Source organism: Tenrec ecaudatus, chromosome 18 (assembly GCF_050624435.1).
Source record: "Tenrec ecaudatus isolate mTenEca1 chromosome 18, mTenEca1.hap1, whole genome shotgun sequence".
Lineage (NCBI taxonomy): Eukaryota > Metazoa > Chordata > Mammalia > Afrosoricida > Tenrecidae > Tenrec > Tenrec ecaudatus.
In genome coordinates this window covers 19,302,258-19,328,280 of record NC_134547.1, presented here as the reverse complement: position 1 = coordinate 19,328,280, position 26,023 = coordinate 19,302,258, and the positions used below count along the sequence as shown (strand labels likewise).

At 61.3% G+C, this 26,023-nt stretch overlaps 3 protein-coding genes and 1 non-coding gene across 7 annotated transcripts; 3 read left to right on the top strand and 1 right to left on the bottom strand.

The window, feature by feature from the left end:
* Nucleotides 1–110: 110 nt before the first annotated feature.
* On the top strand, nucleotides 111–3,690 carry MED29 (mediator complex subunit 29). 2 transcript variants are annotated; one of them, XM_075537649.1, is made up of 4 exons: nucleotides 111–510; nucleotides 864–922; nucleotides 1,116–1,200; nucleotides 3,140–3,690. In XM_075537649.1, the coding sequence occupies exons 1-4, from the start codon at nucleotides 301–303 to the stop codon at nucleotides 3,434–3,436; spliced, it is 651 nt and encodes a 216-aa protein (XP_075393764.1). In that variant the 5' UTR covers nucleotides 111–300; the 3' UTR covers nucleotides 3,437–3,690. The 2 variants fall into 2 exon arrangements, with proteins under 2 accessions (XP_075393764.1, XP_075393763.1); XM_075537648.1 differs by having other exon boundaries at nucleotides 135–510; nucleotides 3,070–3,372.
* Nucleotides 3,691–10,337: 6,647 nt separating this feature from the next.
* On the top strand, nucleotides 10,338–12,798 carry ZFP36 (ZFP36 ring finger protein). Its single transcript, XM_075537005.1, has 2 exons — nucleotides 10,338–10,416; nucleotides 11,164–12,798. The coding sequence occupies exons 1-2, from the start codon at nucleotides 10,393–10,395 to the stop codon at nucleotides 12,106–12,108; spliced, it is 969 nt and encodes a 322-aa protein (XP_075393120.1). The 5' UTR covers nucleotides 10,338–10,392; the 3' UTR covers nucleotides 12,109–12,798.
* Nucleotides 12,799–16,016: 3,218 nt separating this feature from the next.
* Nucleotides 16,017–16,109, bottom strand: TRNAI-UAU (transfer RNA isoleucine (anticodon UAU)). The gene is given in 2 exon segments: nucleotides 16,017–16,052; nucleotides 16,072–16,109. It is a non-coding gene; the product is annotated as a tRNA-Ile (tRNA).
* Nucleotides 16,110–16,431: 322 nt separating this feature from the next.
* On the top strand, nucleotides 16,432–25,610 carry PLEKHG2 (pleckstrin homology and RhoGEF domain containing G2). Of its 3 annotated transcripts, none has more exons than XM_075536211.1 (18): nucleotides 16,432–17,125; nucleotides 17,709–17,835; nucleotides 18,516–18,781; nucleotides 18,854–18,954; nucleotides 19,533–19,599; nucleotides 19,676–19,722; nucleotides 19,797–19,947; nucleotides 20,588–20,725; nucleotides 20,858–21,058; nucleotides 21,283–21,375; nucleotides 21,459–21,545; nucleotides 21,854–21,887; nucleotides 21,980–22,081; nucleotides 22,231–22,278; nucleotides 22,540–22,556; nucleotides 22,656–22,832; nucleotides 22,929–23,751; nucleotides 23,838–25,610. In XM_075536211.1, the coding sequence occupies exons 2-18, from the start codon at nucleotides 17,733–17,735 to the stop codon at nucleotides 25,292–25,294; spliced, it is 3,912 nt and encodes a 1,303-aa protein (XP_075392326.1). In that variant the 5' UTR covers nucleotides 16,432–17,125; nucleotides 17,709–17,732; the 3' UTR covers nucleotides 25,295–25,610. The 3 variants fall into 3 exon arrangements, with proteins under 3 accessions (XP_075392326.1, XP_075392328.1, XP_075392327.1); XM_075536213.1 differs by lacking the exon at nucleotides 16,432–17,125 and adding an exon at nucleotides 17,198–17,268; XM_075536212.1 differs by lacking the exon at nucleotides 16,432–17,125 and having other exon boundaries at nucleotides 17,295–17,835.
* The last annotated feature ends 413 nt before the right edge of the window (nucleotides 25,611–26,023 follow it).

Genomic DNA, 26,023 nt, shown 5'->3' with positions numbered 1-26,023 from the left:
TCAAACTCAAACCCGCGCCCCGATTGGCCAGCGGCTGGACACTGGGCGGAGCAAAAGGGATAACTGCCTATGATTGGTGGAAAGATAGCTCCTTCTGGGCGTGAAGTATCCGGGTCTACGGCTGGAAGCGGGAAATAGTTTCCACTGGCTGAATGGCTTAGGAGGCGGGCTAACTAGCGACCCGTGGGGGGGCGTCTAGAAAGTGGGGGGCGTCTAGAAAACCGAAGCACCCTTAAAAAAAAACAAACCACCGCCGGAGAGACGCTCTGTGGCGCACTTCCGGCGCACGACGTGAAGAAAATGGCTGCGCCGCAGCAGCCTCCCTCCGCGACTGCTTCGGCCGCGGGCGTGTCGGGCCCCGGCTCAGCGGGCGGCCCCGGGGCGCAGCCGCAGCCGCCGGCACCGCTGGTGGGGCCGGCTCAGAGCGGGCTCCTGCAGCAGCAGCAGCAGGACTTCGATCCCGTGCAGCGCTACAAAATGCTCATCCCGCAGCTGAAGGAGAGCCTCCAGGTGAGCAGCCAGCCAGCTGTGGCCCTGGACCCCGCGGAGCGTCCGAGGGCTCTTTGGGCCCGGGGAGGGAGGGCTGGCCGCAGCTCGAGGGCGGGGCCTCGGGGACCCGGATCCCGGTGGTTGCCGGCTGCCATAAGAGACCCGGGCCACAGTGGCTGAGGCAAGACCCGCCGGGAGGCCCCTCGGGAGGCGACTGGGGAAATCCGGGTAGTGGTCGATGTAGGATTGAAGCTGACGTTCTTTCGAGAAGGTGGGCGTAAATGGGAAGATGAGCATTTTTGGTTGGGTGCTGGTTACGTCGCCATCTCCCATCGTCCCCGCCCTTTTGTGTTGTGTGTTTCTTTTCTAAACAGACTTTGATGAAGGTGGCAGCTCAGAATTTGATTCAGAACACGAACATCGACAACGGACAGTGAGTGAAGCCCCTCGGCCTGGGGTGCACCTGGGCGGCCGCAGGTCTTCGAGCCCCGCCCCCTAGCGCTCGGCCCCGCCCCCTAGCGCTCGGCCCCGCCCCTGGACCTTGATGAATACTTGGTTGGGTGGTTACTGGTGTCCCCCAAGCCTGGAAATCCATTCCTCTGTGACCCTCTTCTCCCGCGCCGTAGAAAGAGCAGCGACGGACCAATACAGCGTTTCGACAAGTGCCTGGAGGAGTTCTATGCGCTCTGTGACCAGCTGGAGCTCTGCCTGGTAAGGACCCGCAGTCGCCCTGCCTGCCACCTCCAAGTTGTCCCAACCCCCTATTCTGTCACTCCACACACACCCCAGTACCCGCTCCAGGCCAAACCAGTGCTTCACCCCATGCCAGGGATACCATGTTGCTTGGACCCATGCCTGCGCAGAGCTTCTAAATCCACCGGGTGCCAATGTGTGCCCAAACCAGGGCAGCCAGAGAGGTTGGGATGGGAGCGGAGTAAGTAGGGGCTGGGGTTTAAATGAGGGGGCTTCAAGGGGCTTTGGAAGCACAGGGAAGAAAGACTCCTCATAGCTCACGTCACCAGGCTGGGAAGGAGAGGGACAAAGACGGGGTGAGAGAAGGGCAGGTGGCTGAGAGTGTGTTCCAATCCCTACTTCATCAGATCACCCTTCCCGGCTGTGGGTCCCGTCCCTGGAAAATGGAGTTTCAGAGCAGATTTAACTAACCTTGTCAAACATATAACGTGGCACCAGGGCCTGTGGTATGGAGAAGAGGCGGCTCTCTACTTCTGTGAAGCCTGACTGCCTGGGAAACCCCCAGGGGCCAGCTCTCTGGCCTCTAGAGACGCCAGGATTCCAATGGACTCGTTGACAGCAGGATGTGGGGAGTGTTGTGGGAGCCCATGGTCAGTGTTTTTTTTTCCCGGGTGCCATCCTCCTCATTCTGAGTTAGACGCAGAGGGACAAATGAGAAGGCAGCAAGACGAGTCGTGGAACAAAAGTGCTCCAGCCCAAGAGAAGGGCTGCAAGAAGTCCCGCCTGGCTGGAGCCACTGGGAGTCCCCTGGGCACTGGGGAGCCATGGAGGATTCCACACAACCAGAGTGCGGACCCACCTGCTGCTGCTTTTTTTGCTATGTGAAATTCAACCATTTCAAGCAAGACAATCAAACCTCCCAGGGTTTTGCCCTGGTCACCACCCCACCCTCTCTTTCTCCTCCCTTAGATAGACTATTATCTTCTCTTACACCTGTCTACCAGACCCAGATCCACTTTAGAAATAACCCTCTGGCTGCCAAATAGGGAGGGTTAGAAGGGCCAAAACTGCCGGGCACCCCCCCCGCCCCCCCCACCCCGTTTCCGTGAGCCTCAGAAGCCAATCTTGGCAAGTGGGCTCGGCCTTGGACAGTGATTCTCCAGGTGGACGGTACCTCCCCCTAAGGGAGGGTCACTGGAATGCTCCCAGGAGGGCTGCAGAAGCTGGTGCCCGCACTTTATCCTGGATGAAAGGCTAGAGTATGAGCATCTCTAATTGCCAGGGTAGCAACCAAGGTGGGGCCTGGAGGAAGGGGTGCTGGGCAAGCAGGAGAGGTGGGAGGAAAGAGCCTCCAAGATGATACAGTGTGGGGGCCACTCTGGACTGTGACGAGGGAGAGGGAGAAGGTCCCCAGGACTGTCAAGAGGCCAGGGACAGAGATGGGAACCTAGATGCAGAGGTGGAAAGTGATAGGGACCACAGGGGGCCACTGTGGGTACAATGAGCAGGAGGAGACAGCCCCAGGACCTGCTGCAGTGGAGGCCTGGGTTGAAGGACAGCATATGAGGAGCAGCTGAAGGGGGAGGAGGAGGTAAGCCAGGAGCTGGTGCCATCAGCAGGAACCCTGGTAGCTTGGTGGCTATAAATTGGACCGCTAACCACAAAGTCAGCAGTTCAAAACCAGTCAGAAAACATAGCTGGCAGAGATCATGGTGATGGTGAAACCCATCTTCCCAAGAAGGAAACAGAACCACCTGCTCCAGGTCCCCCATCAAGCGTCCCCTGCAAGGTGTGGAGTTTCAGAGGACCTGCGGGCTCTCCCCAAGGTCACCTTAGGCTGGGTCCAAGGGCAAGGCTGACCACACCCCTTTGCCTTCCTGCCCCTAGCGCCTGGCACATGAGTGCCTGTCCCAGAGCTGTGACAGTGCCAAGCACTCTCCCACACTGGTGCCCACAGCGACCAAGCCAGACGCCGTGCAGCCCGACAGCCTGCCCTACCCTCAGTACCTGGCCGTCATCAAAGCGCAGATCGCCTGTGCCAAGGACATTCACACCGCCTTGCTGGACTGTGCCAACAAAGTCACGGGCAAGACGCCGGCGCCACCTACTGGCCCTGGGGGCACCCTCTGAGCTGGGGAGGGGACAGGGAGGGTCGAGGGAAGGATTGGGCAATGAACAGCAGTTACCTTACCCGGCCATCTCTGTCTGTGCTTCCTCCAGCGGCAGCCAGCAGGGGGCAGCAGAGGCCTGCTAGCAATGGGCAAGGCGGGCAGTGGCAGCCTGGATCTTTGAGTTCCCCTGGCAGCCTGGAGCAGACTTTGGAGAGTACAGTGGCTTGCCCATTTCCAAAAGCCACCTCCCACCAGGCTCTGGTGTGCAGCCCTAGCAGGCCGCTCACTGGCCTATTTCCTTTGTCCCTGTCCCAGCAGGAGGGGTGGGGGCGGTCTGTGGCTGTGCCTTCCACGGCTGCCCATCTCCCTCATAAAGTGCTGATTTGCACCTCTGCCCGCTCGCCAGTCCTTCCTGTGTCACCCTCTCTGGGTACCCCGTGACAGTCTACTGCTACTAACTGGTAACTTTGATGTTTTTAAAGGGGACTCATTCTGGACCCCAGGGTTACCCGGCGCCCCATATCCAGGAGCACAAGCCAGTACTCCCTTAACCCTTACACGCACACCTCCCACGCCAGCTCTTCGCCCCAGAAAGGGGAAGTGGAGTGTCCTGGGCCCTGACCTAGCACTCGGGTTCGGGGAGCAAGGCTGCTCGCACCCAGGCCTGCGTCAGCAGCACACAGCCCAGGGCGTTGTGCAATCTGGCGGGCCCTGGCTCAGCAGGATGCCTGGGCCCCTGTATTTTTAGCTCCAAAGGAGAAGTGAAAAGACAGTGAATCACCGCCATCCTGGGAAGGACCCTGGGCCCTGGTTCCGGGCAGCAGGCCCTGGGGAGGGGTCCTTGGGGAAGGCAGGCTTGCTGGGGAGCTCTGAGCAGACCTTCAGGCCTGGGCAAGTGCGGGACGGAGCCACCAGCCAAGCCCAGTTGTTGGGGTGTGAAAGGCCCGAGTGACTCAGCAGGTCGGTGAGTGGGGACTGCCCCACCCAGCACCTGGCTCCCATGTGCCTGCCCATCAGGGCTGCTGGCTGTTGACCCCACAACTTCAAAGCACATCCCAGCCCAGAGACCTGCCAGACCCGAGCCAAGTCCCCACAGGAGCCCTGGAGAATGACCAGTTACACACACACACCTTGGGAAATTCCTCCCAGCTCATTGCCCTGCCGGGGTTCAGTCAGCAGCAAGGGTGGGCTGGGCCCACCCCGCCAGACCCAGGCTGGAGCTGCTACCTACCAGCAGGCAGACTGTCTTCGGAGAAGCCTGCTCAGCTCTGACGTGCAAACAAGCCACTCAATCAGCTAAACTCAGCTCCCTCAATCCAAGGGGCTCAGGTGGCACAAAGGGTTTACTGTGAGGAGAGGCCAAGCCGCCAGCCCCTCCTCCATAGAGACGGGCTCCAGCTCGGCCCTAAGGCTCATGGGGCTGTTGAGCGAGAGCCAGCCAGCTCTAGGGCAGGAGGAACTGATGATGGACTTTGATCTCATCCACAAGACCTGCCCTGCCCTGCCTATGTTTGTGTGGGAGGAACTATGGGCTGTAGCCTGTTCAGAGGGGTTCTGGGGGATGGGGCCTTGGGCTGCTGCCCACAGACGGGATCCAGCCATTTGAACCCACCAGTCGCACTTAGAGGGTAAAGATGAAATCGACTGAGTGATCTCGTACCGACTGAGCACCTCAGGAAGCCACAGGGGCAGTTCCACCTCGCACTGGGCCGCTGTGAGTCAGAAGGGGCTCCCTGTGTGGCCTGAGTTTTGTTTGGGTTTTCAGTAGCTTAGTGAAGTTGACACATCAGACTGACTACCACAACCCACCCCTGGTACCTGAGCACCTGTGGACCTATGCTTATAATCTCCAAGTAAATACAGTCAGTCCTGTTTCTAGCTGACATGATGCTAGGTGCCCTGGTGGCTTACTGCTTTACCCATCAGGCTGCTGACCACAAGGTCAGCAATTCAAAACCACCGTGGGGGTTCTAGAATGCACAGGGTAAGAGTCTGCACCAGGAAGCTGCATTCTTTCTCCAAGCATTTAGGGAGAATCTAGGATCATTCAAGGCCCAGGACAAAGATCTCTGTCTTCCCAGAGCCAATGCCTTAGGGCAGCGGTTCTCAGCCTGTGGGTCTCGACCCCCTTGGGGGGATCAAATGACCCTTTCACAGGGGTCCCCCGATTCCTAACAGTAGCCAAATGACAGTGAGGAAGTAACCACGAAAATAATTTTATGGTTGGGGGGGTCACCACCACATGAGGAACTTTATGGAAGGGTCGTGGCATAAAGAAGATAGAGAGCCACTGTTTTAGGGAGACAATACTCATGATCAAGTGAAGCATTTGCCAGCGAACCAGGAGAAAGCCCCAGGAGGAAAGAGCACGTGTGACATCAGAAAGGAGACTGAGAAGCAAAACAGTCGAACACGAGAGAGGGCAGGGCATGGATGTGGAAAATGCCTTCTCTGTTGAAAACCATGGAAGTTTGAGAGTTTACATTAGGTAGTGGTTTCATGGGTATTAATTATGTTGTATAAAGAGATGCTACATACATTTTCTCACATTTCATAGCCAATAATAAAACACTGCCAAAGCCATTCTGACTCACAGGATAGCCTGCCCTTGTGGGTTCCCAAGACTCACTCTACGGAAGTCGAGAGCCTTGTCTTTCTCCCACTGAGATCCTGGTGGTTTCAAACTGCTGACCTTGCAGTTAGCAGCCCGACATGTAACCCACAGGGCAGTGAGTTTGGTTTTGGTAATGTGGCAAATAGCCGAGGTGTTGACCTAAAAACTTGTGTTTTATTCTTGGGCGGCGGTTGAGGAGAGGCTTACTGAGGTGACTGTGAAGAACACTTAGCTTTGAGAAAGGAGTCGGTGCCTGCACCCCGACAATTAGAAACAGTAGGACAGTAGCCCATGAGCCAAGGTGACGGGCTGCGGTCAGCACGGTCGGTAGTTTGAAACCACTGGCAGCTCATCGAAAGAAAACCTGGACCTTATCTACTACATTAAGCAGTTACCGTCTCGGAAACCCACAGGGGGGTTCTATGAGTCATCATGGACTAGTGAGAGAGAGCCCATTATCTGGCATAAAACAGAGACATCTGCGATTCTGCAACCCTCTTGGATCAACCCTGCATGCACTTCCAAGGGCTGGTCTCACCCACTTTGAGAAACGGACCCGGGTGGGGGAGGGTGCCTGAAGAGCAGGCATACCTATGGGGGTGGGGGGTCGTAGACACACCTAACCTCCCATCCCACCATCCCAGAACCGTGGTGCCCCTTCCCTTCCTCCCCGCCCAAGGCCCCTGTGGTGGTAGCAGCCCCACAAAGCAGCGCTCCAAGGGAACAACCCAACCGCAGGAACACGCAAACAGCCCTCTAACCTGTACTTAGACTGTTATCTCTCACCCTGTCAAAGACTACCCACCGCGGGCTGACTCAGCCCGGCCCGCAGCCCCAGCGCGATCAGTTTCTGGGGCAAAGATAAGGCTGCACCCAGCGTCCTCAGGTGTCTGCCCTCCTCCACCCAGGCAGGCCCCGCCTGCGCCCGCGGCCTCACGCGTGCTTCAGACGTCAGGAGACAAAGTTCACGCCGCGCCGCCCGCCCCGGGGGGAACCTCAGCTCCCCGCCACCCACGTTCTCACGCACAGGCCGGGGCTGACACTGCCGAACGGGGGCAGGCGCGTCGCTGTCCACAGAGCAGCCCCGACGGCGCGCGCACAGTGCACCCACACTGTCCCCCGGCTGCGCACGTGGTGACACACGTGGAAGGAGGGGTTTGTCTTCTGATCACACTGGGGCGGGGATGGACACAGCCCCACCAGCGCCCAGGGACCTTCCGGGGGTCAGGACACGCGCGAGCCTGCAGCAGCGCTGGGAAGTGGCCCGTGCCACCTCCGAGCCGGCAGGCAGCTGCACACAGTCCCTGCGGAGTGTCACTCCCACACCCAGAGGTCACCGCCGTGTGTACACAACAGGGCGGTTTCACACTTTCTTCCCACCACCCTGTCACACGCGCCCACGACACCTGGACACCCTCCGGGCGGCGGCCCACGCCACCTCCCCCGAGGACAGCGGGTCCCGCCCAGCCAGTCCGGCCTGGCCGCAGGCCTGGGGCCCAGCCGCGTGCACGCACACACCGCCCGACGGGCACCCTCGCGGGGACACGGTCTGGGCGTGCGCTCGGGCGCACACGCGCCGCCTCGCCCTGCCCTGGGCCCCGGGGGGCTCCCGCCCCGTCAGTCACGCCGGGCACACACACAGGACCCAGACACACGTGACGCGAGGACAGCCGCTCCCCTCGCCCCCCCCCCCAGCCACCCCAGTTCGCCCGCGCACTCGCCGCGGCTCTCACACCCCCGCGTTTCCCGTCCCCGCTTGTTTTTCTGGAAACTCTGCTCTCTGTTCTCCGCCCCGGGGGCCGGAAGTGTTCGCAGTATTTTTAGCCTCTCTGGTTTCCGCCCCTTCACCTCTCCCCTAGGCCGCCCCGTACCTGCCCCCCGCGCCCCGGCGGGGGACCCCGGCCGTCCCCTTCCCCAACATCATTCCAGAGGGGATTCCCGGCCGCCGCCGCCCGGCCGCGGATTTTCCCGCTGGCTACGTGGAGCGCGGGGAGGAGTCCGGGCGCACTTCCTTCTAGGCTGGCGCCCCACGGGGGCGGCGGGTAGCCTGGGGTCTGGAGGGGAGGGGGTTAGCATTCCTGGGCCTGAGGGAGGGGCAGGCTGGGGTCCAGGCTTGGGGTCCGGCGGAAGAAGAGGGACTGAGGGCCTGGACTCTTGGGAGCGGAGGGAAGGAGGTGGCTTGGGGTCCTGAACTGTTGCATCAGGAGGAGCTGAGATCCTGCCCTAACCCCGGGGTCCCACAAGCCCATCTGGTGGGGAGGGTGCGTGGAGCTGTTCACCTCACCCCTTAAGCCTCTATTATTGCTCGACTCCGTGCGTCCTAGCTTTGGGGGCGATGACTCAGCAGAGGGGGGAAGGGAGAGAGTCGGCCTGACTCAAGGGTGGGAAACGCACCCTAGTCTCCAGAGAATCGAAACTGGGGTCCCTATCACGCATGGACTGGGACCACAAGGGAGACAAACCCCCTAGGCCAGAAACAGCAGCCCCCCCCGCCCTCCAAGACTGCCCCCCCACCCCTGGCATCCCCGCACCCTTAACCTTGTCAGCCCCCAAGTTTGGAGGCCTGTTGGGAGGGGTCCCAGGCCTCTCCCCCTCGCTCCCCCTTTTCCCGTTGTTTTCTAAGCTCTGTTTACAAAAGCTAGAAGCCCTGGTTACAAGAGAGGAACCCGGGCGTCCGGCCGAGCCTCCTCGTCACGGCTTCCAGGAAGCCCCCCTCCCCCCCTTGCAAGTGAGTCACGGGCGAGCAGGAGGCCACAACCGTGCCAGAGCCGCCCGCGGCCGCCCTGCTCACGGGACCGGCCTGGGAAGGCCCCCTGGGCCCCAGAGGACGCCGCACCAGGGATTCCCCCGTGCTCCGCACACGTCGACCTGGAGGCTGGCACAATCGCGCTGCAACAATGAACTTTGCACCGTGGGAACGCACCCAGCGACCAGGCGTACCTCGCTGCTCCTGGATCCCTGGTTTCACCCAGGACCCTACCTGTTAGCGCCCAGTCGATTTCGATCGCCCCGTAGGGTTTCCCAAGGGCCCCTCGTGGCGCAGTGGGTTAATAAGCACCGGCGGTTATTAACCAAAAGGTCAGAGGGCTGGAACCCATCAGCGTCTCTGAGAAGATGAAGCAGGCAGTTTCTGAAAAGATGACAACCTTGGGACCCCGATGGGTCGGGTAGGCCCCACAGGGTCTCGCGAGTAGAAATCCACCCAGGTGACAGCAGGTTGTCTGGGCTTAGAGACTTTCCAAGACTGCCATCCTCTACGCAGCCACCTGCCACCGCTTTCTCCTCAGTGTTAGCTGGTGGTGGGTTCAAAGCCGCATTAGCAGCCAAGCGCTCAACCACTGCGCCACCAGGGAGCCTTCCAGGGCCATAACTCCCTTCGGAAAGAAGTTCTCTTCCCTGCTCTGGAGAGTTTTCCCGCTGGGAAACCACCTGAGGATGACAGGTGACTTCTCCATGTTGGGGATGATCCCCAGCAAAGGCGGAGTTCCCAAGGGGAGCATTGGGATGCGCACCATGACTCATATTTCCAGTCCCACACCGACTCCCAGCCAAGGCAGCTCCACCAAAGTAAAAGATCCTCCCCTCCCCGTCCACCCCCCAGCAGTCAGTCTTCAGGTTTTTCCACCGAGGGCGAGCCTCTCCGTGTCATTCAAAACACCGCTCAGGGGCTACTGCCGGTTGATTTACTAGCTGGGTAATTACGGGAATCGGCTAACCCCTCTGTGCCTCAGTTTCTTCTAGGGTAAAAGGGGCACATTAATACTTGGCTGGCTTGTGGTGGTGTATAAATGCACGTATAGAAAGCACTTAGAAGCTGGCCCAGACTTGACTCAGAAGTGTCATTACCTGCATGAGAGTGAGGGCTATGGGGGCGCCCCTTCCAGCCTCGCGCATACACCCAACACTCCCCCTCCCCTCCGCCTGTGAGTGGGGGGCTGGAAGGCGGCCAGGTCTGGGGGGAAGGGGCTGTGCTGCTTGGGAACGAGCCTGGCCAGCCGGTGGGCAAGTCTAGGAAGGCCACGTTTTAGCGTGTCTCTCGAGGTGTCTGTCTCCCCACCCCGCTCTCGGGGCAGGTTTCTTCCTAGACGTAGCCCTCTCCGCGTCCAGCCCGTGCTGGCCCTCCTCTATCGGTCCAGCGGTCTGGCTTGCACGCCCGCGCACCCCCTCTGCCCGTAGCAGCGCCTTCGAAAGCACTGCCCTCGCCCTTCTTCGTGCCTCAGTCTCCAGCCCTGAAAACTGGCCCGCCCGCGCCTGGACTGGGGGCTGGGCGGAAGGAGGGCAGTCCAGGGCTGGCGCGGCCAGCGCCGGGGGCGCGCATCCGGGAAGCGCCTCCTGGCCCCGCCCCCGACAGGGCCCCGCCCCCGGCCTGGCCCCGCCCCCCGGCTCGCTTTATAAGAGGCCGGCGCTCCCGTCGGGACCCAGCCAGTGACTCCTCCGTCCTCCTCCCGGCCGCCTCCCAGCCGACCGGCCGTCCGCGCCGCCGCCATGGACCTCAGCGCGATCTACGAGGTAAGCCCCGCTTCGCGCCGCCGGCCCGGAGCCCCTGGCTCCTTTGCCAGACTGGGGTTCCTGAGAGCCGCCCCCTCGGGCCCGAGGCCCCCAGCCTCGGCTCTCTGTCCCGCGGGGCTGGTTCTCTAGGGGGGAAAATGGAGCCCGCCCCCGCCGGGTCTCGCCCCAAACGTGGCTGGGGTGGTCCCTGGAGGTGGCCAAGACATTCGTCGCCGGGGAAGGCAGTCTGGTGGCGGAAACGCGCCCCACCGCACCCCACGGCCCACCCCTATGGGAGTTGCTGAGGGTGCGGGTTTCCGTGAAGGAGGCAGCGGGGGGCCGAGACTGAAAGCCGACCTCTGGCCCCAACTCCCGGGGCCCCTCCGAACGAACCCAGAGGGATCCAGACTCCAGGCTTAAACTTGGCCCGGGTCCTCCAGTTATGACATCCCGGATAGATGTGTCAATCAGGGGGAGCCCCAGAGGCTCAAAATTGTGGGCGGGGGGAGCAGTGGCGTGCCCCGACTTTGGGCCTCCGTTGTGCCCGAAACCTGGGAGCTCAGGCTCCTAGGAGCTGGGGATCTGCTTCTGCCCTGGATAAACTGAAAACCTCCAAATCGGGACCTCAAACCCCAGGGTTTCTTCCGGTGGGTGGGGCTCAGCCTAGAGAGCCCACAAACCGGGCGGGCAAGCTCTTGAGGTGCCCTGCAGCTGGGGCAGGGCGTCACCCTTCATTTTCAGTGTCTTAACCACCCTCTACCCCGGCAGAGCCTACTGTCGCTGAGCCCTGACCTGCCATCTACTCGGGGAGGTACTGAGTCCAGCCTGGGATGGCCTTCTTCTGGATCTTGGAGCTCAGTGGACTCTAGCCCCGCCACGGTGACCCCCCGCCTGCCCGGGCGTTCTACCAGCCTGGTGGAGAGCCGCACCTGCGCCTGGGTGCCACCTCCTCCAGGTTTCGCACCCCTGGCTCCTCGACCCGGCCCTGAACTGTCACCTTCACCCACCTCACCCACCGCAACCCCAGCCAACTCCTCCCGCTACAAGACTGAGCTGTGTCGGACCTTCTCGGAGAGCGGACGCTGCCGGTATGGGGCCAAGTGTCAGTTTGCCCACGGTCAGAGTGAGCTGCGCCAGGCTAATCGCCACCCCAAATACAAGACCGAACTCTGCCACAAGTTCTACATCCAGGGCCGCTGCCCCTACGGCTCACGCTGCCACTTCATCCACAACCCCAAGGAGGACCTGGCCACCACCGGGCACCCACACATGCTACGCCAGAGCATCAGCTTCTCCGGTCTGCCATCCGGCCGGCGGACCTCCTCACCACCAGCGGGCCTCCCAGGCCCTTCCCTGTCCTGCTCCTTCTCACCCTCCAGTTCCCCACCACCGCCCCCTGGGGACCTGCTGCTCTCACCCTCGGCCTTCTCTGCTGCCCCTGGGACCCCTGTGCCCAGAAGGGACCCCATCCCAACCTGCTGCCCCTCCTGTAGGAGAACCACTCCCAGCAATGTCTGGGGGCCCATGGGTGGCTTGGCTAGAAGCCCATCTGCACACTCCCTGGGCTCCGACCCTGATGAGTACGCCAGCAGTGGCAGCAGCCTGGGCGGCTCCGACTCCCCTGTCTTTGACGGAGGCATTCTGGGGATGCCCCAGCCTCCCACTGCCCCGAGGCGACTCCCCATCTTCAATCGAATCTCCGTTTCTGAGTGACAAGGGCTTGTCCAGTGCCTTTCAGTTGGATCACAAGAGGGGCCATTTCTCCTTTTCGGTGGGTTCACGTGGGCCCTAGAGCGGTGAGGAACTGGGGAGCCCTTAACAGGCTATCCCCCTCACCATCTCTGGGGCAGGTCCCCAGGGGACAAGTTCTGACAGTGTTTGGTGTAAGGGTACGCACTATCTTCAGGGTTCTTGAAAGATATGATGTAGCAAATTTACAGGAGGCAGTGAGCCCCCCTACCCACCACCCTTCTCCCCTGCCCAAATCTATCTCCTAGAATCTTAAGTGCTGTGAATAGGCGCCCACAGCCCCTCCCAAGCTTTTCTAGACCATGTGGTCCCAGCTTTTGGGGGGGTCGTGGAGCCTCCCCTATGGGGACACCCACCCTGGTGCTCAAATTTCTCCCCCAAAACAAATAGCCAAAGCTGTTGCCATGCCCTATTCCCCCCCCCAAAAAAAACCAAATGGGCCCTTTTATTTATGACGACTTTATTTATTCAAATATATTTTATAGTATTTATATATATTGGGTCGTCTGCTTCCCTTATTTTTCTTCCACCTTTTGTAATATTGGAATTGATAATTATTAAATATATGATAATATATTAATATATTGTTGCCTTCAAAGTCTATTTTTGTGTCTTTTTGGAATTTTTCAATAAAAAATGGAATCAATGTGTCAACGAGGAATCCCGTTGATTTTTTGCCCTCCAGAGGGAGTGGGGGGAGGGTTTGCCAAAATGAGCCGGCTGGCCCTCCAAACTATCTGAAGCTCAGCAGCCCCTGCGCTTACCTGGCAGGAAGTTACGTCACCGGGCCCGGCCGTTCACCTGAGAGGGCGGGGCCAGGTGAGATCACCGGCAGGAACCCGAGAGCCAGCTGCCCCAGGCGGCGGGCACGGCAGCGCCCTGGTCGCACCAGGCTCCCTGACCCAGCTCTCGCCAGGTCGCGGGCGGGGACTGAATGTTTCCAGCCCCCCGAGGCCTGGGGGGAGGGCGGGGCGACGCGGGGAGAACGGAATGTGCGGGCGACCGGGCCCAGGGGCGGGTCCCCTGCCAGGGGTGGGGGCAGAGGCCCGGGGGGCGGGGGGGCCGCCCCGGAAACGCCGGGCTGGAACTTTAGACTGCTTCGCAATCTTGGGGAGACGTTTCCAAGAGTCTAAACGCTGTTAGACTCTCAGCCTTCTGCAACCACAAAATGTGTCCACGAGTCGGGATTCGAGACCTGGGGCTCCAGGATTCGGTTCCGATCCTGAAAGGCGACGCTAACCTGGGCTGGGTAGACCAGCCCCCTAGTTTCCCAGGCTGTCAACTTCACAGGAACAATCGCGCGTCTTCTCGCCCGCGAGGCCACGGGGGGGTTCCAACCGCCGACCTTCGGGTTCGCAGCCCGGGCCTTCCTTAGCCATCGCGCCCCGGGAGCCCTTCCCTGGATCCCTGGATCCCTGGATCCCGGGACTGGAATGGCCGCGTGCGGGCGGGTCCGAATCCCGACAGTGCAGCAGGACGGCTCGCGCGCGGGTTCCCGACAGCGTCCGCCTGGTCCACGCAGAGGCGGGTCGTGACCCCGCGCCCCGGGCGGAGCCCGCGCGAGCCGCGACCTCGGACCATACAAGGCAAGAGCCTCGGGAGCCGCCCCGCGCCCGGAAGCGGCCGCACGTCAGGGCCCGCGCCCCGCCTCTGGGCTCTGGTTTCCAACCCCCCAGCCTGCCCCTCTTCTCCTCCTCCTCCTCCCTCCACTTCCCTGTCCCCACCCTGCCGCCCTCCCTCTGCCCTCCTCTCCCGCCCCTCTTCCTCCTTCCTCTCTTGGGCCTCCAAGCCCGCCCCCCTCCCCGTCCTCCCCCTGCTCTCCTCCCCCCTTCCTCCTCCTCCTCCTCTTTCTGCTCCTCCTCCTCCTCCCCCTCTTTTTTTCTCTCCCTTCACTCTCCCAGCTCCTCCCATTACTCTCCACCTCGCCCTTGACCTTCCTGCTCTCCCCATCCTCTGCCTTCCTCCTGCCCCCTCCTCCGGGTGTGCCCCTCCACTCTTCCCCACCCTTGCCCGCCCCTCCCTCCTCTTTTCCCCACGCCTCCCTGGAGCACTCATCCTGGGCAGAAAGCTGGCACCTTGGGAGACACATGGAAATTGGGGAGGCAGAGAACAAGTCTAAGACATGCAGAAAGACAGACATCCCGGGGCTTCCCTTGAGAGGCACATTCCCTAGACCTCCTCTAAACACACCCACCACCGGAACCTAAGAAAATGTCACCTACCACTAGCTAACAGGTGGGAGGAGGGGGGACGGGACTGCTACTCTCTCAAAGACCCCAATTCTGTGTGATCCACCCTCAAGCCTCGCTGCCCACCCACACACACCCAGCATCATCTCCCCAAATGAAACTTTGTTGCAACTAGTCCCCCCCAATCAGCAACTAAAGGGACCGACATCCGGGTCACTTAGCACCTCTCAGAGCCAAAATCCAGGCTCCACAGGCCTGGGTCCCTTCACCTCCCCAGCGGTCACACAGGCCTCCTAGCTGGCCCAACAGGACGTGGGACAAGTTCTGGCCAAGGGCCATGGGTCACCAAGGCTCCCTTCCCATCTCATGTCTGCTCAAACATGGCCCTCCCCGACTGCCTTGTTTAACACTGTCACCTCCACCCACCTCCCACTCCTCCCTCCAACACTGCTTATTTCTTCACATTTATATCATCAGCACCCATCACCACACAGGAGCTCTGGTAGACTGCTAACCTAAGGGCAAGGTCAGCAATTGGGAGAAAGACAAGGCTTCCCAGAGAGTTACAGTCGGGCCTATTCCATTGGATTGAGGTCTCTGTTGGTTCCGAACACCCATAGTTGATGGATCCTTGTTGGGTGTCAGCCCTAGTCTTCTATAATTATAGGGAAACTGGGGTTGATGGGAATTCAAAGATAATAAGGGCATTCATAATTACCTGGTGACACTGAGGAGGAGAGGAAAGGGGGAGTCACCATCGGTGTGTAAAAGAGGTGGGGGGGAAGCTATAAAATTGATTTTGATGACTGCACAACCTTTTTTTCACCTTTCTTGATCCGACTGAACTATTGAATTGTATATGTTTTATATATATATACATATATATATATATATATATATATATATATATATATAAAATTTTAAAGTTACAGTCTTGTAAACCTACAGGGGCAGGACTACCCTACCTTAAAGAGTTGCTTTGAGCAGGATCAACTTGATGGCAGTGAGTTTTGAGTTTCAGTCACATAAATGTACTTACTTGCTAGGTTTATTTTTGCTTGTTTTTAAATTAACATTATTAAAGCTTAGGCTATGCTTACTGTCAGGGGCAGCGTCATGATCTTGCGCACTTCAAGAACAGAGCAAGGTACACAGGGTATTCAGTATCTGTCGAATAAAGTAAGCTCAGAAACTGAAGGCAAAGGGAAACTCCCAAAGGGATGCGGAGAAAAAGCGCCTGAAAGATCTCTATAGTTCTTAAACTGAGATTTGAAGTCCTTTATTAGCTGCCCAGGGGATCTGTAAAGAGGCGATGTCTCCCCCAGGCGGCCGTCACAAAAATCACACCTTCCGACAATACGGTGGCGCAGTGGGTTAAGGGCTTGCTTGGCTAACTGAAAGGTCATCGGTTCCAATCCGTCCACCGCTCCGTGGACGCTGTGGCAGCTTCTGTAAAGTTGGCAGCCTTGGGCATCAGTCAGAGCAGTGACACCCTGTCCTGCATAGCCACTACGTTAGGACCCACACACAGTTGTTTTGCTTTCTCACATCTCTACAACAAATAGTTGCCTGAACGGCGAGTTTCCCTACACCCCAAATTCCAAAAGTCAACGTGTAATACAGTGGTCTCCGTTGATTAAGTAGGTTTATACTCTTACAATACGTGAGAGGAGAAAACTTATGTGCTCCAGGTGAGGATCGAACTCACAACCTCGGCATCGCTCCGCCCGCACTGTCATATAAGTACCGCGCGCTAACCGATTGCGCCACTGGAGCTTCGGCCGCACCCTCCCGCGGTGGGGTCCTTCAGTTGTTCGCGGCCACGTGACCTCGCCGGGCGGCCCCGCCTCCTACTTAACATGCAAATGAAAAACTTTACGTTAACCAATAACAGACCCCGCGTGGCCAGTTCCGGATTCTCACGCCGGAGGGTCCTTGCTGTAAAAGGGAAAAGCCCGCGGGGCGCCTGGCGTGTGGGGGCGTAGCCTGCAGGCAACTCGCCGCCTCATGAATATTCAGAACTCCGGGGAGGTGGGGCCTTAACCCTTTGCTAGCGGGCCGGCCGGAAGGCCGCCCCTCCCCCCCGCAGGCGGGAACAGGATATGAGCCCGGACGGCAGGGGGGAGGGGAAGCCCCGGGCGACCGCCCCCGGCCCCGCAGCTGGAGCCCGGCGCTCCCGCCCCAGATGTGGCGCGGCTGTGGCTGCGGGAGCCCGGCGTCTCCCATCACGGCGCCCGGAATTTCCGCACCGCCTCCTGAGAGACCCCGGCTCCAAGCCCCCGGCGCCCCTCCCGGAGGAGCCAGGATGTCAGCCCCGCGGGACCCCAGAGGGCCAGCCTCGCGGACCCTCGCCTGAAGAACTCGGGGTCCCGGGCGGCAGAGCCCCGTCTGGGCGTCCTACAAGTCCGGACCCAAGATCCTCTGGGTTGAAAGAACTCGGAATCCCCCCTCCGCCTCCCGGGCACCCAGGAATTTGGGGGCACCCCCATAAGCACCGCGCTCCCACCTGGAGACCCAAGTCCTCGCCCCTAGAGGGCGGGGGGCGGCTCTGGGCTCCGGCCCCTCACGGTCCTTCCAGGAGACCCGAGAATTCGGGTCCCCAGCCGGAGTCAGGCTCCCAGCATCCCGCACCCAGAGGACCGAGAAGCTGGGAGCCGCGGGTCCGGATCCTACGGGACGTGGGGTTCGGGGCCCTGGAGCCGCAGAGTCCGAAGTGCACAGGGATCGGGGGACCCGCGCTGGGGGCCCGTCGGACGCGGGCGGCCGGGGCCGGGCCCGGAGGCTCCGGGGAGGTGAGGGGGAGGCGGGGGCCTCGGCGGGCGGGCAGGGGAGGGGGCGGCGCCGGCGCCGCGGCCCCGAACAATGAGGGGGCGTGCCGGCGGGCCAGGCCGGGCGCCGGCCGAGCGGGAGCGGCCGCGGGGAGGCAGGGTCCTGGGTGAGTGACCGGGGCGCGGGGGGAGCAGGGGCCGGTCTCCGGCCAGCGTCCCTGAGTGCAGCGCTTCGGTGGGGGAGGGAGCCGCCGGTCCGCCGGACCCTGGCATCCGGTCCCCCAGCCTCCTCCGCCTTCCCCTGGGACCCCGCGGCCTCCCGCCCACGTCTTTTCCCAGCCCTGCCCCTCACCCTGGCCTCCAGCCCGAGCCCGAGCGTTCCCAGGGTCGGAGGGCCTCCCGCTGCTGCTCCGCGGGGCTCAGCTGCTCCGGCTCGCAACTCTTCCTCTGGCTGCTCCCCGCTGGCGCCCGGCCTGGGTCTCCCCACTTAAGTCACTCCCAGGGCCCCTTCGCCGATGTAGGTCCTCAGTCCTCCCTCGCCGACGCTTGGGCGACTCTCGGGAGGCCCATGGGGTCCCAACACACAGGAAGGGGGGTCTCTCTGCAGGAGCTGGTCTGAGCGTCCCCAGCCATGCCTGAGGGCACTCAGGGACTGTCCAAGCCCGGTCCCAGCCTTGGGTGTGGCCGCAGAGGTGACACGTGTGACTGCGGAGCTGTATGTGAGAGTCGGGCAGGTGAGAGGGCTAGGCGGGGGTGGGATGGCCCACTATTCCTGCCTTGCTTCCAAAGTCCCACCCCTGTGGGCCAGGGCTGGGTGCCGCCGGCACCCAGTGAGATGGGGGCGTTAGATGGGCTAGAGATGCCAAGGTTGCGGGTTGGAGATCGCACGGAGCGGTGGTGGGAATCTGGAAGGAGTACCTGACTTATCCTGAGCTGTCAGGGAAGACTTCTTAGAAGACGGGGAGGAGGGTGGGGCTCATCCAAACTGATACTCAAAAGATTAGGTGAAATGAGTTGGGTCCAGGGAAGGAGGGAATTCCACACCAAGGGAACAGTATCTGCAGAGGCTTCACACGCGAGAAGCTTGAACTGGCTTAGAACCAAAAAGTACCGCAGGTGCCCTCTGGAAGCCAGCAGGACGCAAGGTCCCTGGCCCTGTGGGTCTAAAGACTTTGGACTTCCTCCTGAGGGCATTGAAGGGGTTTTACTCAAGGGAGTGACAGGGTCACAGGAGCAAATTAATAAAGATAGTCCAGAGCAGATGCCTGAAGCCCAGGGAGATGATTGGTCAGATGGGAAAGGGCAGGATTGGGCCAAGGCCGGGGAGGGGAGGGGGGAACCTCTGGGAGAGATGTTCACCAGCTATGGGCATGGGCAGGTAGGAAGACCCTGACTCCTGCTCCACCCCCTGCAGGCCCTGCAGCCCCCGTGATGGCCTCCCGAGGCTCTGGCAGCATCACATCTCTGAGTACTGTGGGCTCTGAGGGGGACCCGGCCCCAGGGCCCATCCCAGCATGCTCCTCGTCCAAGCCAGAGCCCCTTCCAGGGCCCCCCATCCGCCTACACCTGTCGCCTGTGGGAACCCCCGGTTCAGCCAAGCCCTCTCGGCTGGAGCGAGTAGCCCGAGAGATAGTGGAGACAGAGCGGGCCTATGTCCGAGACCTCCGAAGCATTGTAGAGGTGAGTGGGCAGGCCCTGTCGTGCACATGGGGCCCTGGCCCAGCGGGGCTGTAACCCACGTCCCCCCTACAGGACTACCTGAGCCCTTTGCTGGACGGCGGGGCCCTGGGGCTGAGCGTGGAACAGGTGGGCACGCTGTTCGCCAACATTGAGGACATCTACCAGTTCAGCAGGTCAGGGGTGGGCAGGAGCATCGGGGGCTCTGGAGGGTCCCGTCCCAATGGCTGGCTGGGGTGTCATGCAAGTAGGCAGCGATCCTGATGGGAGTGAGAACACAAGAGTTGGGCAAGGCTTGGGGGCCCAGGTCACAGAATGCCTCTCTGCTGAGGGGTTCTGGGATTCTGACAGGGCCCAAGGATGATGGGAGGGTGACCAACTTGTCCCAGTTGGTCCAAACATTTGCTGACGTTGGTGCTCAAAGTCCTGCCCCCTCAGCCCTGGGCAGACCTGGAGAGTTGGGTGAGGCGGAGGATGGGGGCCAAGGGGCATGACCCCACTAAGGGTCTTCCCAGGATCTTAGGGTCCTGTGGCCCTGTCCTTTGTCAGGACAGCTCTGAGAGGTTGCCAGCTGTCCCGGGACAGTCTGAGCAGGTGTCATCTCCCAGGTAGCAATCTCAGGACCCTCCCTCTGGACGTGACACGCCTTGGAGAAGCCCAGTCCCAGTGGACTGGAGCCCTCCCATGGGGGGAGGAGGGAGAGGTCTGGGAACAGGCTGGCCCTCACCCTCTTGCCCCCCCCAACCCACTCTAGCGAGCTCTTGGAAGACTTGGAAGACAGCTGCACCGCGGGGGGCATTGCCCAGTGCTTCCTGCAGCGGGTGAGTGGAGGGGGCCGGGTGGGGAGTCCTGGGAGGGCAGGGCCTGGCGCCACTCTGACTCCCGTGTTGCCCGCAGAGCGAGGATTTTGACATCTACACGCTGTACTGCATGAACTACCCGAGGTGAGGCAAGGACTCCCGACCCTGCCCAGCCGCCCACCCACCCTCGGCGTCCGCCCTGACCGCTGTGCCCCCAGCTCCCTGGCCCTGCTTCGGGAGCTGGCCCTGTCACCCCCAGGAGCTCTGTGGCTGCAGGAGCGTCAGGTTCAGCTTCGCCACTCGCTGCCGCTGCAGAGCTTCCTCCTGAAACCTGTCCAACGCATCCTCAAGTACCACCTGCTGCTGCAGGTCAGCCGGGCCGGCAGGCTCGAGGGCAGGGCTAGGGCCAGCTGACCGCCAAGGTTGCAAGTGGCGGGTGGACCTGCCGTGCCCTGGGAGCATCTGGGGGAGGCTGATGGTTCCTGGAGACTAGGGCAGTGGGGACTTCTGCCAGCTCATACCACTTTTTGCCGTAGTCTGTCTCTCTAGATCTCCGTCTTTCCATCTTGCTTTCTACAAATCTCATCTGTCTACCTTCCGTCTCCGTCTCTCTCCAACTCTTTCTCTTTATTTCTTCAGCTCTCTACCCCTCTGCATCTCTCTACCTCTGTGTGCCCATCTCTCTTTGTCTTCATCTGTCTGTGTATCTCTCCCTATTTATGTACATGTGCATGTATGTATATACATGTCTACATCTTTATCTCTCTGTGTCCCCACCGCGGTCTCTCCACTTCCCTGTCCCTGTGTATCTGTCTCTATCTCTGTTTCATTCCACCTGTGCCTCTCTCCATCTCTCTGTGTTTGTGTCTCTCTATATCTGTATCTCTCTCTGCGTGTGTGTCTCTTGGTCTCCCTCACCACCTCTGCCCCCACCTGTGTATTTCTCTATCTCTGTCACCCTCATGAGCTTATTCTCTCTCTCCCTGCACGCCCCATGGCCGCCCGGCAGGAGCTCGGCAAGCACTGGGCGGAGGGCCCGGGCGCCGGTGGCCGGGAGGTGGTGGAGGAGGCCATTGTCTCCATGACCGCGGTCGCCTGGTACATCAATGACATGAAGCGCAAGCAGGAGCACGCTGCCCGCCTCCAGGTGGCCTCGGGTGGGGCGGTGGGGGTGCTGGGCTGTCTGGAAGGGCATGGGGACCCTTATAGGGGATCCTTTGAGGGTGGGTTCAGAGGACCCGCTCTTGTGCTGAACCCCCATCTGTCGGGGTCCTGGCAGGATGTGCAGCGTCACCTGAGCGGCTGGACAGGCCCAGAACTCAGTGCCTTTGGGGAGCTGGTGCTGGAGGGCGCCTTCCGGGGTGGTGGCGGCGGCGGCCCCCGACTGCGCGGGGGTGAACGGCTGCTCTTCCTGTTTTCACGGATGCTGCTGGTGACCAAGCGCCGGGGCCTGGAGTACACCTACAAAGGCCACATCTTCGTGAGTCTGGGCACCGGCACAGGTGGCAAACCCGCCTGTCTGAAAGGGTCCTGGTTTAGTTTAACTCGAGGGTGGGGCCAAGGATTGTTAGGGTGGAGAAGAGGTCTAGCCGGGCTGGGAAACTCGGGAAGGAGAGAGGAGGAGGAGGCCCAGAGTGCCAGGGTCTGTGCTTCCGGGAATCTCGGGGTCTCTGAGCCTCCCCCCCTCTCTGCTTCCACTTGTAGTGTTGCAACCTGAGTGTGAGCGAGAGTCCCCGAGACCCCCTGGTGTTCAAGGTGGTGGACCTGACCATCCCCAAGCACAGGCACCTGTTCCAGGTGAGTGCCGGCCCGGGCTGGGCTCGCCGCCCCAGGGCCTCACCCCTGGCCCCCTGGCTCCACACCCCTCCCCTGCTCCCCAGGCCAAGAACCAGGAAGAGAAGAGGCTGTGGCTTCACTGTCTGCAGCGCCTCTTCTTGGAGAACCATCCCGCCTCAATTCCTGCCAAGGTGAGCTGCTTGTGGGGTCCTCAGTCTCAGGAGACCCTCCCTCTGCACTCCTCGCACCCCCATCCCACGAGACGAGGGGACCCTCCAGAGACAAGGCTTAGAATGGGGCAGTTCAGGGTGTTCACACAGTCGGGCCTGCTCTCTGGATTGCCCCATCTCAGTGCCACCACGACCTTGCTTTGTGACCGTGGCTGCCTGGGCTCTGGAAGACGAGGCCTGCCTCAGAGGGGTGGGCAGCCCCGTGGGTGAGAGCCACAGTGTGGCACTCAGAGGCAGACCCTCTCTGTGCTTGTCCGTGTCTCTTCCAGGCTAAGCAAGTTCTCCTTGAAAACAGTCTGCACTGTGAGTTTGGGGTCCCGGTCGCAGGAGGGGGAAGAAGAGGAGGTTCCCCCAGGAAAAAGTGGGTGCATTAGCCCCCAAAACTCTGCCCGCAGGCGCTCCAAAAAGTAAGCCTGTTCCAGAACCGCAGACACCCCCACTTGGGTCTCCTCGACCCCGAGATGCTAGAAGCTTCACCCCTGGACGAAGGAACACGGGTAAATGAGATGGGACTCCCAAGTTCTGGCTCCCCCAGCACCTCTCCCCTAGGATCCCAGCCCCTTCCTCCCTCAAGCCCCAACACTCTGGGCCCCTGTGAGCCCCCAGCTGAGCCCCTAATAGGGTCTTGTCCCCACTTCTCCGGCAGCTCCATCCCCTGGCCCCCCCAGGACCCACCACAGCCGCAGGCAGTCTGGTAAGAGTACCCGCCACCTCAGGAGTCACCACAGGCTGGGGGAGGGGAGGATGGCCCAGGCTCCACTGTGGCCTCACCCCAGAGCCAGCCGGCCGAGGGGCCTCTGTCACGTGTCCACAGACGTGTCAGTGACTGCCCTAGCTGAGCCTGTCTCTGTCCCGGTGGGAGGCCAGGAGTCGGGGTGAGGGGGCAGCCCGTCAGTTATAAGGATAACTCATGTTCCTCCCCCTGCTTTTTCCTGCCCCCTTGCACCTCCCTCAGCTAAGCCCAGACTCAAGGTAAGACATACCCCCCTGGGCTCCTGGGTCTGGTGGAGGCAGGGACTAGGGGAAGGGGTGTGTGGGCTACTCCTGTGCTCATCCCACCCCCTTCCATAGCATGCTGGCAGTGAGGGGGAGTACGACTCCCCCCTGGGGTCTCAGCCCCCCACCCCTGCTTCTGGACCCCCTGAGGAATTGGAAGAAGCCAGACCCCCCACCCTGGACCCTCCCGGGACCTCCATCACTGAAGAGATCTTGGAGCTGCTGAACCAGAGGGGCCTCCGGGACGCCGCGGTGAGCGGGGTCACAACCTGCTGGCGCCAGGGACCCAGGCGGGTCCCCCCAGGGACCAGAGGGGCCCACCCACCCTGAGACTGGCTTCTTCCCCAGGGCCCTCTACAGCTGTCCCCCACTGACAGCCCCAAGTTCCCCAGAGACTCCCAGGTGCCACTGGGCAGCAACGGCCTCCAATTCCAAGCCTTGTCCAGCCGGGACTCTTCAGAGGAGGAGGAAGAGGAGGAGGAGGAAGAGCTGGAGGTGGATGAGCGGGAGCCTTCCCCACTCCACGTCCTGGAGGGCCTGGACAGCACCAGTGCTGCTGACATTCCCGACATTGCGGGCCTTCCCCAGATTCCTGCCGCTCCTGGCCTTCCTGAAATGCTTCCTGCCCTGCCTAACATCCCTGCCACCCCCAGCACCCCCACCCTCCCCTGTGGCCCCCAGCTCCAGGGGCCCCTGCCTGAGCCCGCTGCCCCTCCGGCTGCCAGGAGGGAACTGTTCCCTGGAGACCACCAAGCCCAGGAGGAGGAGGAGGAGGAAGATGGAGGTGGCTCGTTCTCGGACTTCCCACCCAAAGAGGTCCCCGAAGATCCCAGGTCCCCAGGTGAGCTTGAGCCTCACTCTTGCTCGGAAACCCAGGGCAGCTGGCCGGCACTGGAGCAGGAGGGGCTGGCCCAGCCCGGCTTCCCGGAGCCGCTGCTGATCCTGGAAGACTCGGACCTGGCCGGAGGCTGCCACAGTGAGAAGGTGGGGCTCCCTGGTGTGGAGCGGGCAGCCTCCCGAGTTCGAGAGTTGGCCCGGCTCTACAGCGAGCGCGTCCAGCAGATGCAGCGGGCGGAGACCCGGGCATATGCCAACGCACCCCGCCGCCGGCCTCGGGTTCTGGCCCAGCCCCAGCCGTCCCCTTGCCTGGTCCCTGAGCAGGCCGAGCCAGGTGAGGTGCCGGTCCGTGGTTGGCAGAGATGGCCCCTGCCAGCACTCAGCAGCTCTGACGCCCCTCTGCCCTCTGTTTGCCTTCAGGACCCCTGGCTGCCTTCGGACACATGCTGGTGTGTGAGGTGCCCTTGGCGCTCATTTGTGCCCAGGAAACTGTCCCCCTGGGCCCTGCTGCCCAGGTGCAAGCTGCCAAGCCTTTGTCTAAACCAGGAGGCTGCCTGAGCAGCCAGGGACGACCTGTTTCCCACTCGCCAGAGCGAGGCCATCTGGGCAGCGAGGGTCCCACCCCTTGGCCTGGGACAGGAGACGTCCTGGCACCTGCCACCATGCCCCCGCTGCCAGTGCAAGAGGTCCCCCCTGACATCCAGGCCCCAGCTGCCATGCCTTCCCCCCGTCAAGAAGGCCACCTGGGAACACACAGTTCAGCTCACGGCCTTTGGCTAGAGCCCGGAGACCAAGGAAAATCCTCCACCCTTCTTCCTGAGCAAGGACGCCATGCAGACCTCCAGATTCTAGCCCCCTCAGCTGTGCCCAACCAAGATGCCAACCCAGAGAGGCCGAGCCCTCCCAGCCTCTTGTTAACTCAGCACGGAGACCCCAAGGATGTTCAGGCCCTAGCCAGCACCCCGCTGCCCTTGCCACAAGACCTGCCCGACTCGCAGGTGTCAGGCACCACACCTGTGCCTCTAGGAGAACACCTGGACCACCAGATCCCTTCCAGCTCTCCATGGTCCCTGCCACAGGACCCTCCAGACCTGCAGGGGCTGGGCACCATGCCTCTTTGTGCACACGAAGGCCACATGAGCCATCCGGTGCTGGCTAGTGCACCGTGGTCTCTGTCCCAGGACTCCTCGGACACTGAGGGTCCAGGTGCCTCGCCGTTGCCCTTGGTGCAGGGCCTCACTGACACCCGAACACCTTTGTCCAAGCAGGAGAGTTACCCAGATGCCCAGAGCCCCACGAATGCCCCTTTGCTTCTGGAACAAAGCCTCCCCGGGCACCACAGCCCAACACACTCACCTGTGTTGGAACAGAGCGGACACACAAACATTTCTGTGTCTGAACCAGCGGGCTCCCAAGATGTTCCGCCCACCCCAGCTCAGACCTCCATAGCCCAGGCCTCCAAGCCAAGAGGCCACTTGGACTTGACCCCACCCCAGAGCCCACCACCCCCGACCCGTCAGCTCCTGGGTCCCAGCGCTGTTGCCCTGTCGAAATACTTAGCAGCCTCGTACATCAGCCAGAGCCTGGCCCGGCGGCAGGGACCTGGGGGAGAGGTTCCTCCAGCCGCCAGGGGCCACTGGCCCTCCTCAGCCCCCACCTCACGGGCACCTTCGCCCCCACCCCAGCCCCAGCCTGCACCACCTCCAGCCAGGCGGCTTAGCTATGCTACCACCGTCAGCATTCATGTTGGGGGCGGGGGCCGGTTGCGGCCAGCCAAGGCCCAGGTCAGGTTGAACCACCCTGCCCTCTTGGCCCCCACCCAGAAACCGGTGGGTCCTCGAAGGGCCCAGGCCCCTGACGCCCCTTTCCACTTGTGAGCTAGGGACTCAGATACACAACTGGCTGGAAGCCACAGACCCCTCAGCTCCACTCCGGACGCCGGCCCCAAGCTTGCTGCCACACCAGCTCCTGGGATCTGCTGGAGCCAACGGCCTCTCGGTCGCGTGGGTACTTTGTTAATGCTGAGAAATTATATGTCTCTCACCGCTCTGGGGTGATGTGGGATGACGGGAAATTGAATGAATGGGAATGGTGGACGCAGCACAGGGCTTGTGGTTCTGAAGAAGGCGGGATGGGCCATGTTCAAAGCTCTGTGGGGAATTTGTGGAAACGGAAAAAAACAACAGACCTACAGCACTAGTGTATGATTTCAGGGGGGGCTTCTAGACCTCGGAGTCCTCATCCGGGAGCCCCAGGTTCCAAGGGGTTCCCCTAGGCGCACATTGTCATCTGCCCCGTGTGTGTTCAACTGCATCACTGACCTCGTCTGCCAGCCCATCTCCATCCTGTGCCCTCTAACCCCTCGTGTTGACTCCTATAGTCACCCGTATGTTGTCCCATCCAGCATCCTCTCCTCCGTCCTCTTACCCCATGTGCCCATCTCCACCATCCAGTGCTCCCCATTCCTCCACTGTCCCTTCTGTCTAGCCTCCTACCCACCCATCCATTCATCTCAACCTCCCCCCAGCCCTCTATCGTGGGTCCTGGTACCGTGAAACTTCTAAAAAAAAACCTGTCATGGCAGTTCTGACTCATGACAACCAATA

What these genes read in the sequence shown, in the direction of transcription:
- MED29 (XM_075537649.1), top strand. Translation starts at nt 301, where the DNA reads ATGGCTGCGCCGCAGCAGCCTCCCTCCGCGACTGCTTCGGCCGCGGGC. An exon ending in AGCTGAAGGAGAGCCTCCAG is followed by an intron (nt 511 to 863) that starts GTGAGCAGCCAG and finishes TTTTCTAAACAG; the next exon opens with ACTTTGATGAAGGTGGCAGC. An exon ending in ACCAGCTGGAGCTCTGCCTG is followed by an intron (nt 1,201 to 3,139) that starts GTAAGGACCCGC and finishes TGGTGCCCACAG; the next exon opens with CGACCAAGCCAGACGCCGTG.
- ZFP36 (XM_075537005.1), top strand. Translation starts at nt 10,393, where the DNA reads ATGGACCTCAGCGCGATCTACGAG. An exon ending in ACCTCAGCGCGATCTACGAG is followed by an intron (nt 10,417 to 11,163) that starts GTAAGCCCCGCT and finishes CTACCCCGGCAG; the next exon opens with AGCCTACTGTCGCTGAGCCC.
- PLEKHG2 (XM_075536211.1), top strand. Translation starts at nt 17,733, where the DNA reads ATGCCTGAGGGCACTCAGGGACTGTCCAAGCCCGGTCCCAGCCTTGGG. An exon ending in TACTGCATGAACTACCCGAG is followed by an intron (nt 19,723 to 19,796) that starts GTGAGGCAAGGA and finishes CTGTGCCCCCAG; the next exon opens with CTCCCTGGCCCTGCTTCGGG. An exon ending in AGCACGCTGCCCGCCTCCAG is followed by an intron (nt 20,726 to 20,857) that starts GTGGCCTCGGGT and finishes GGGTCCTGGCAG; the next exon opens with GATGTGCAGCGTCACCTGAG.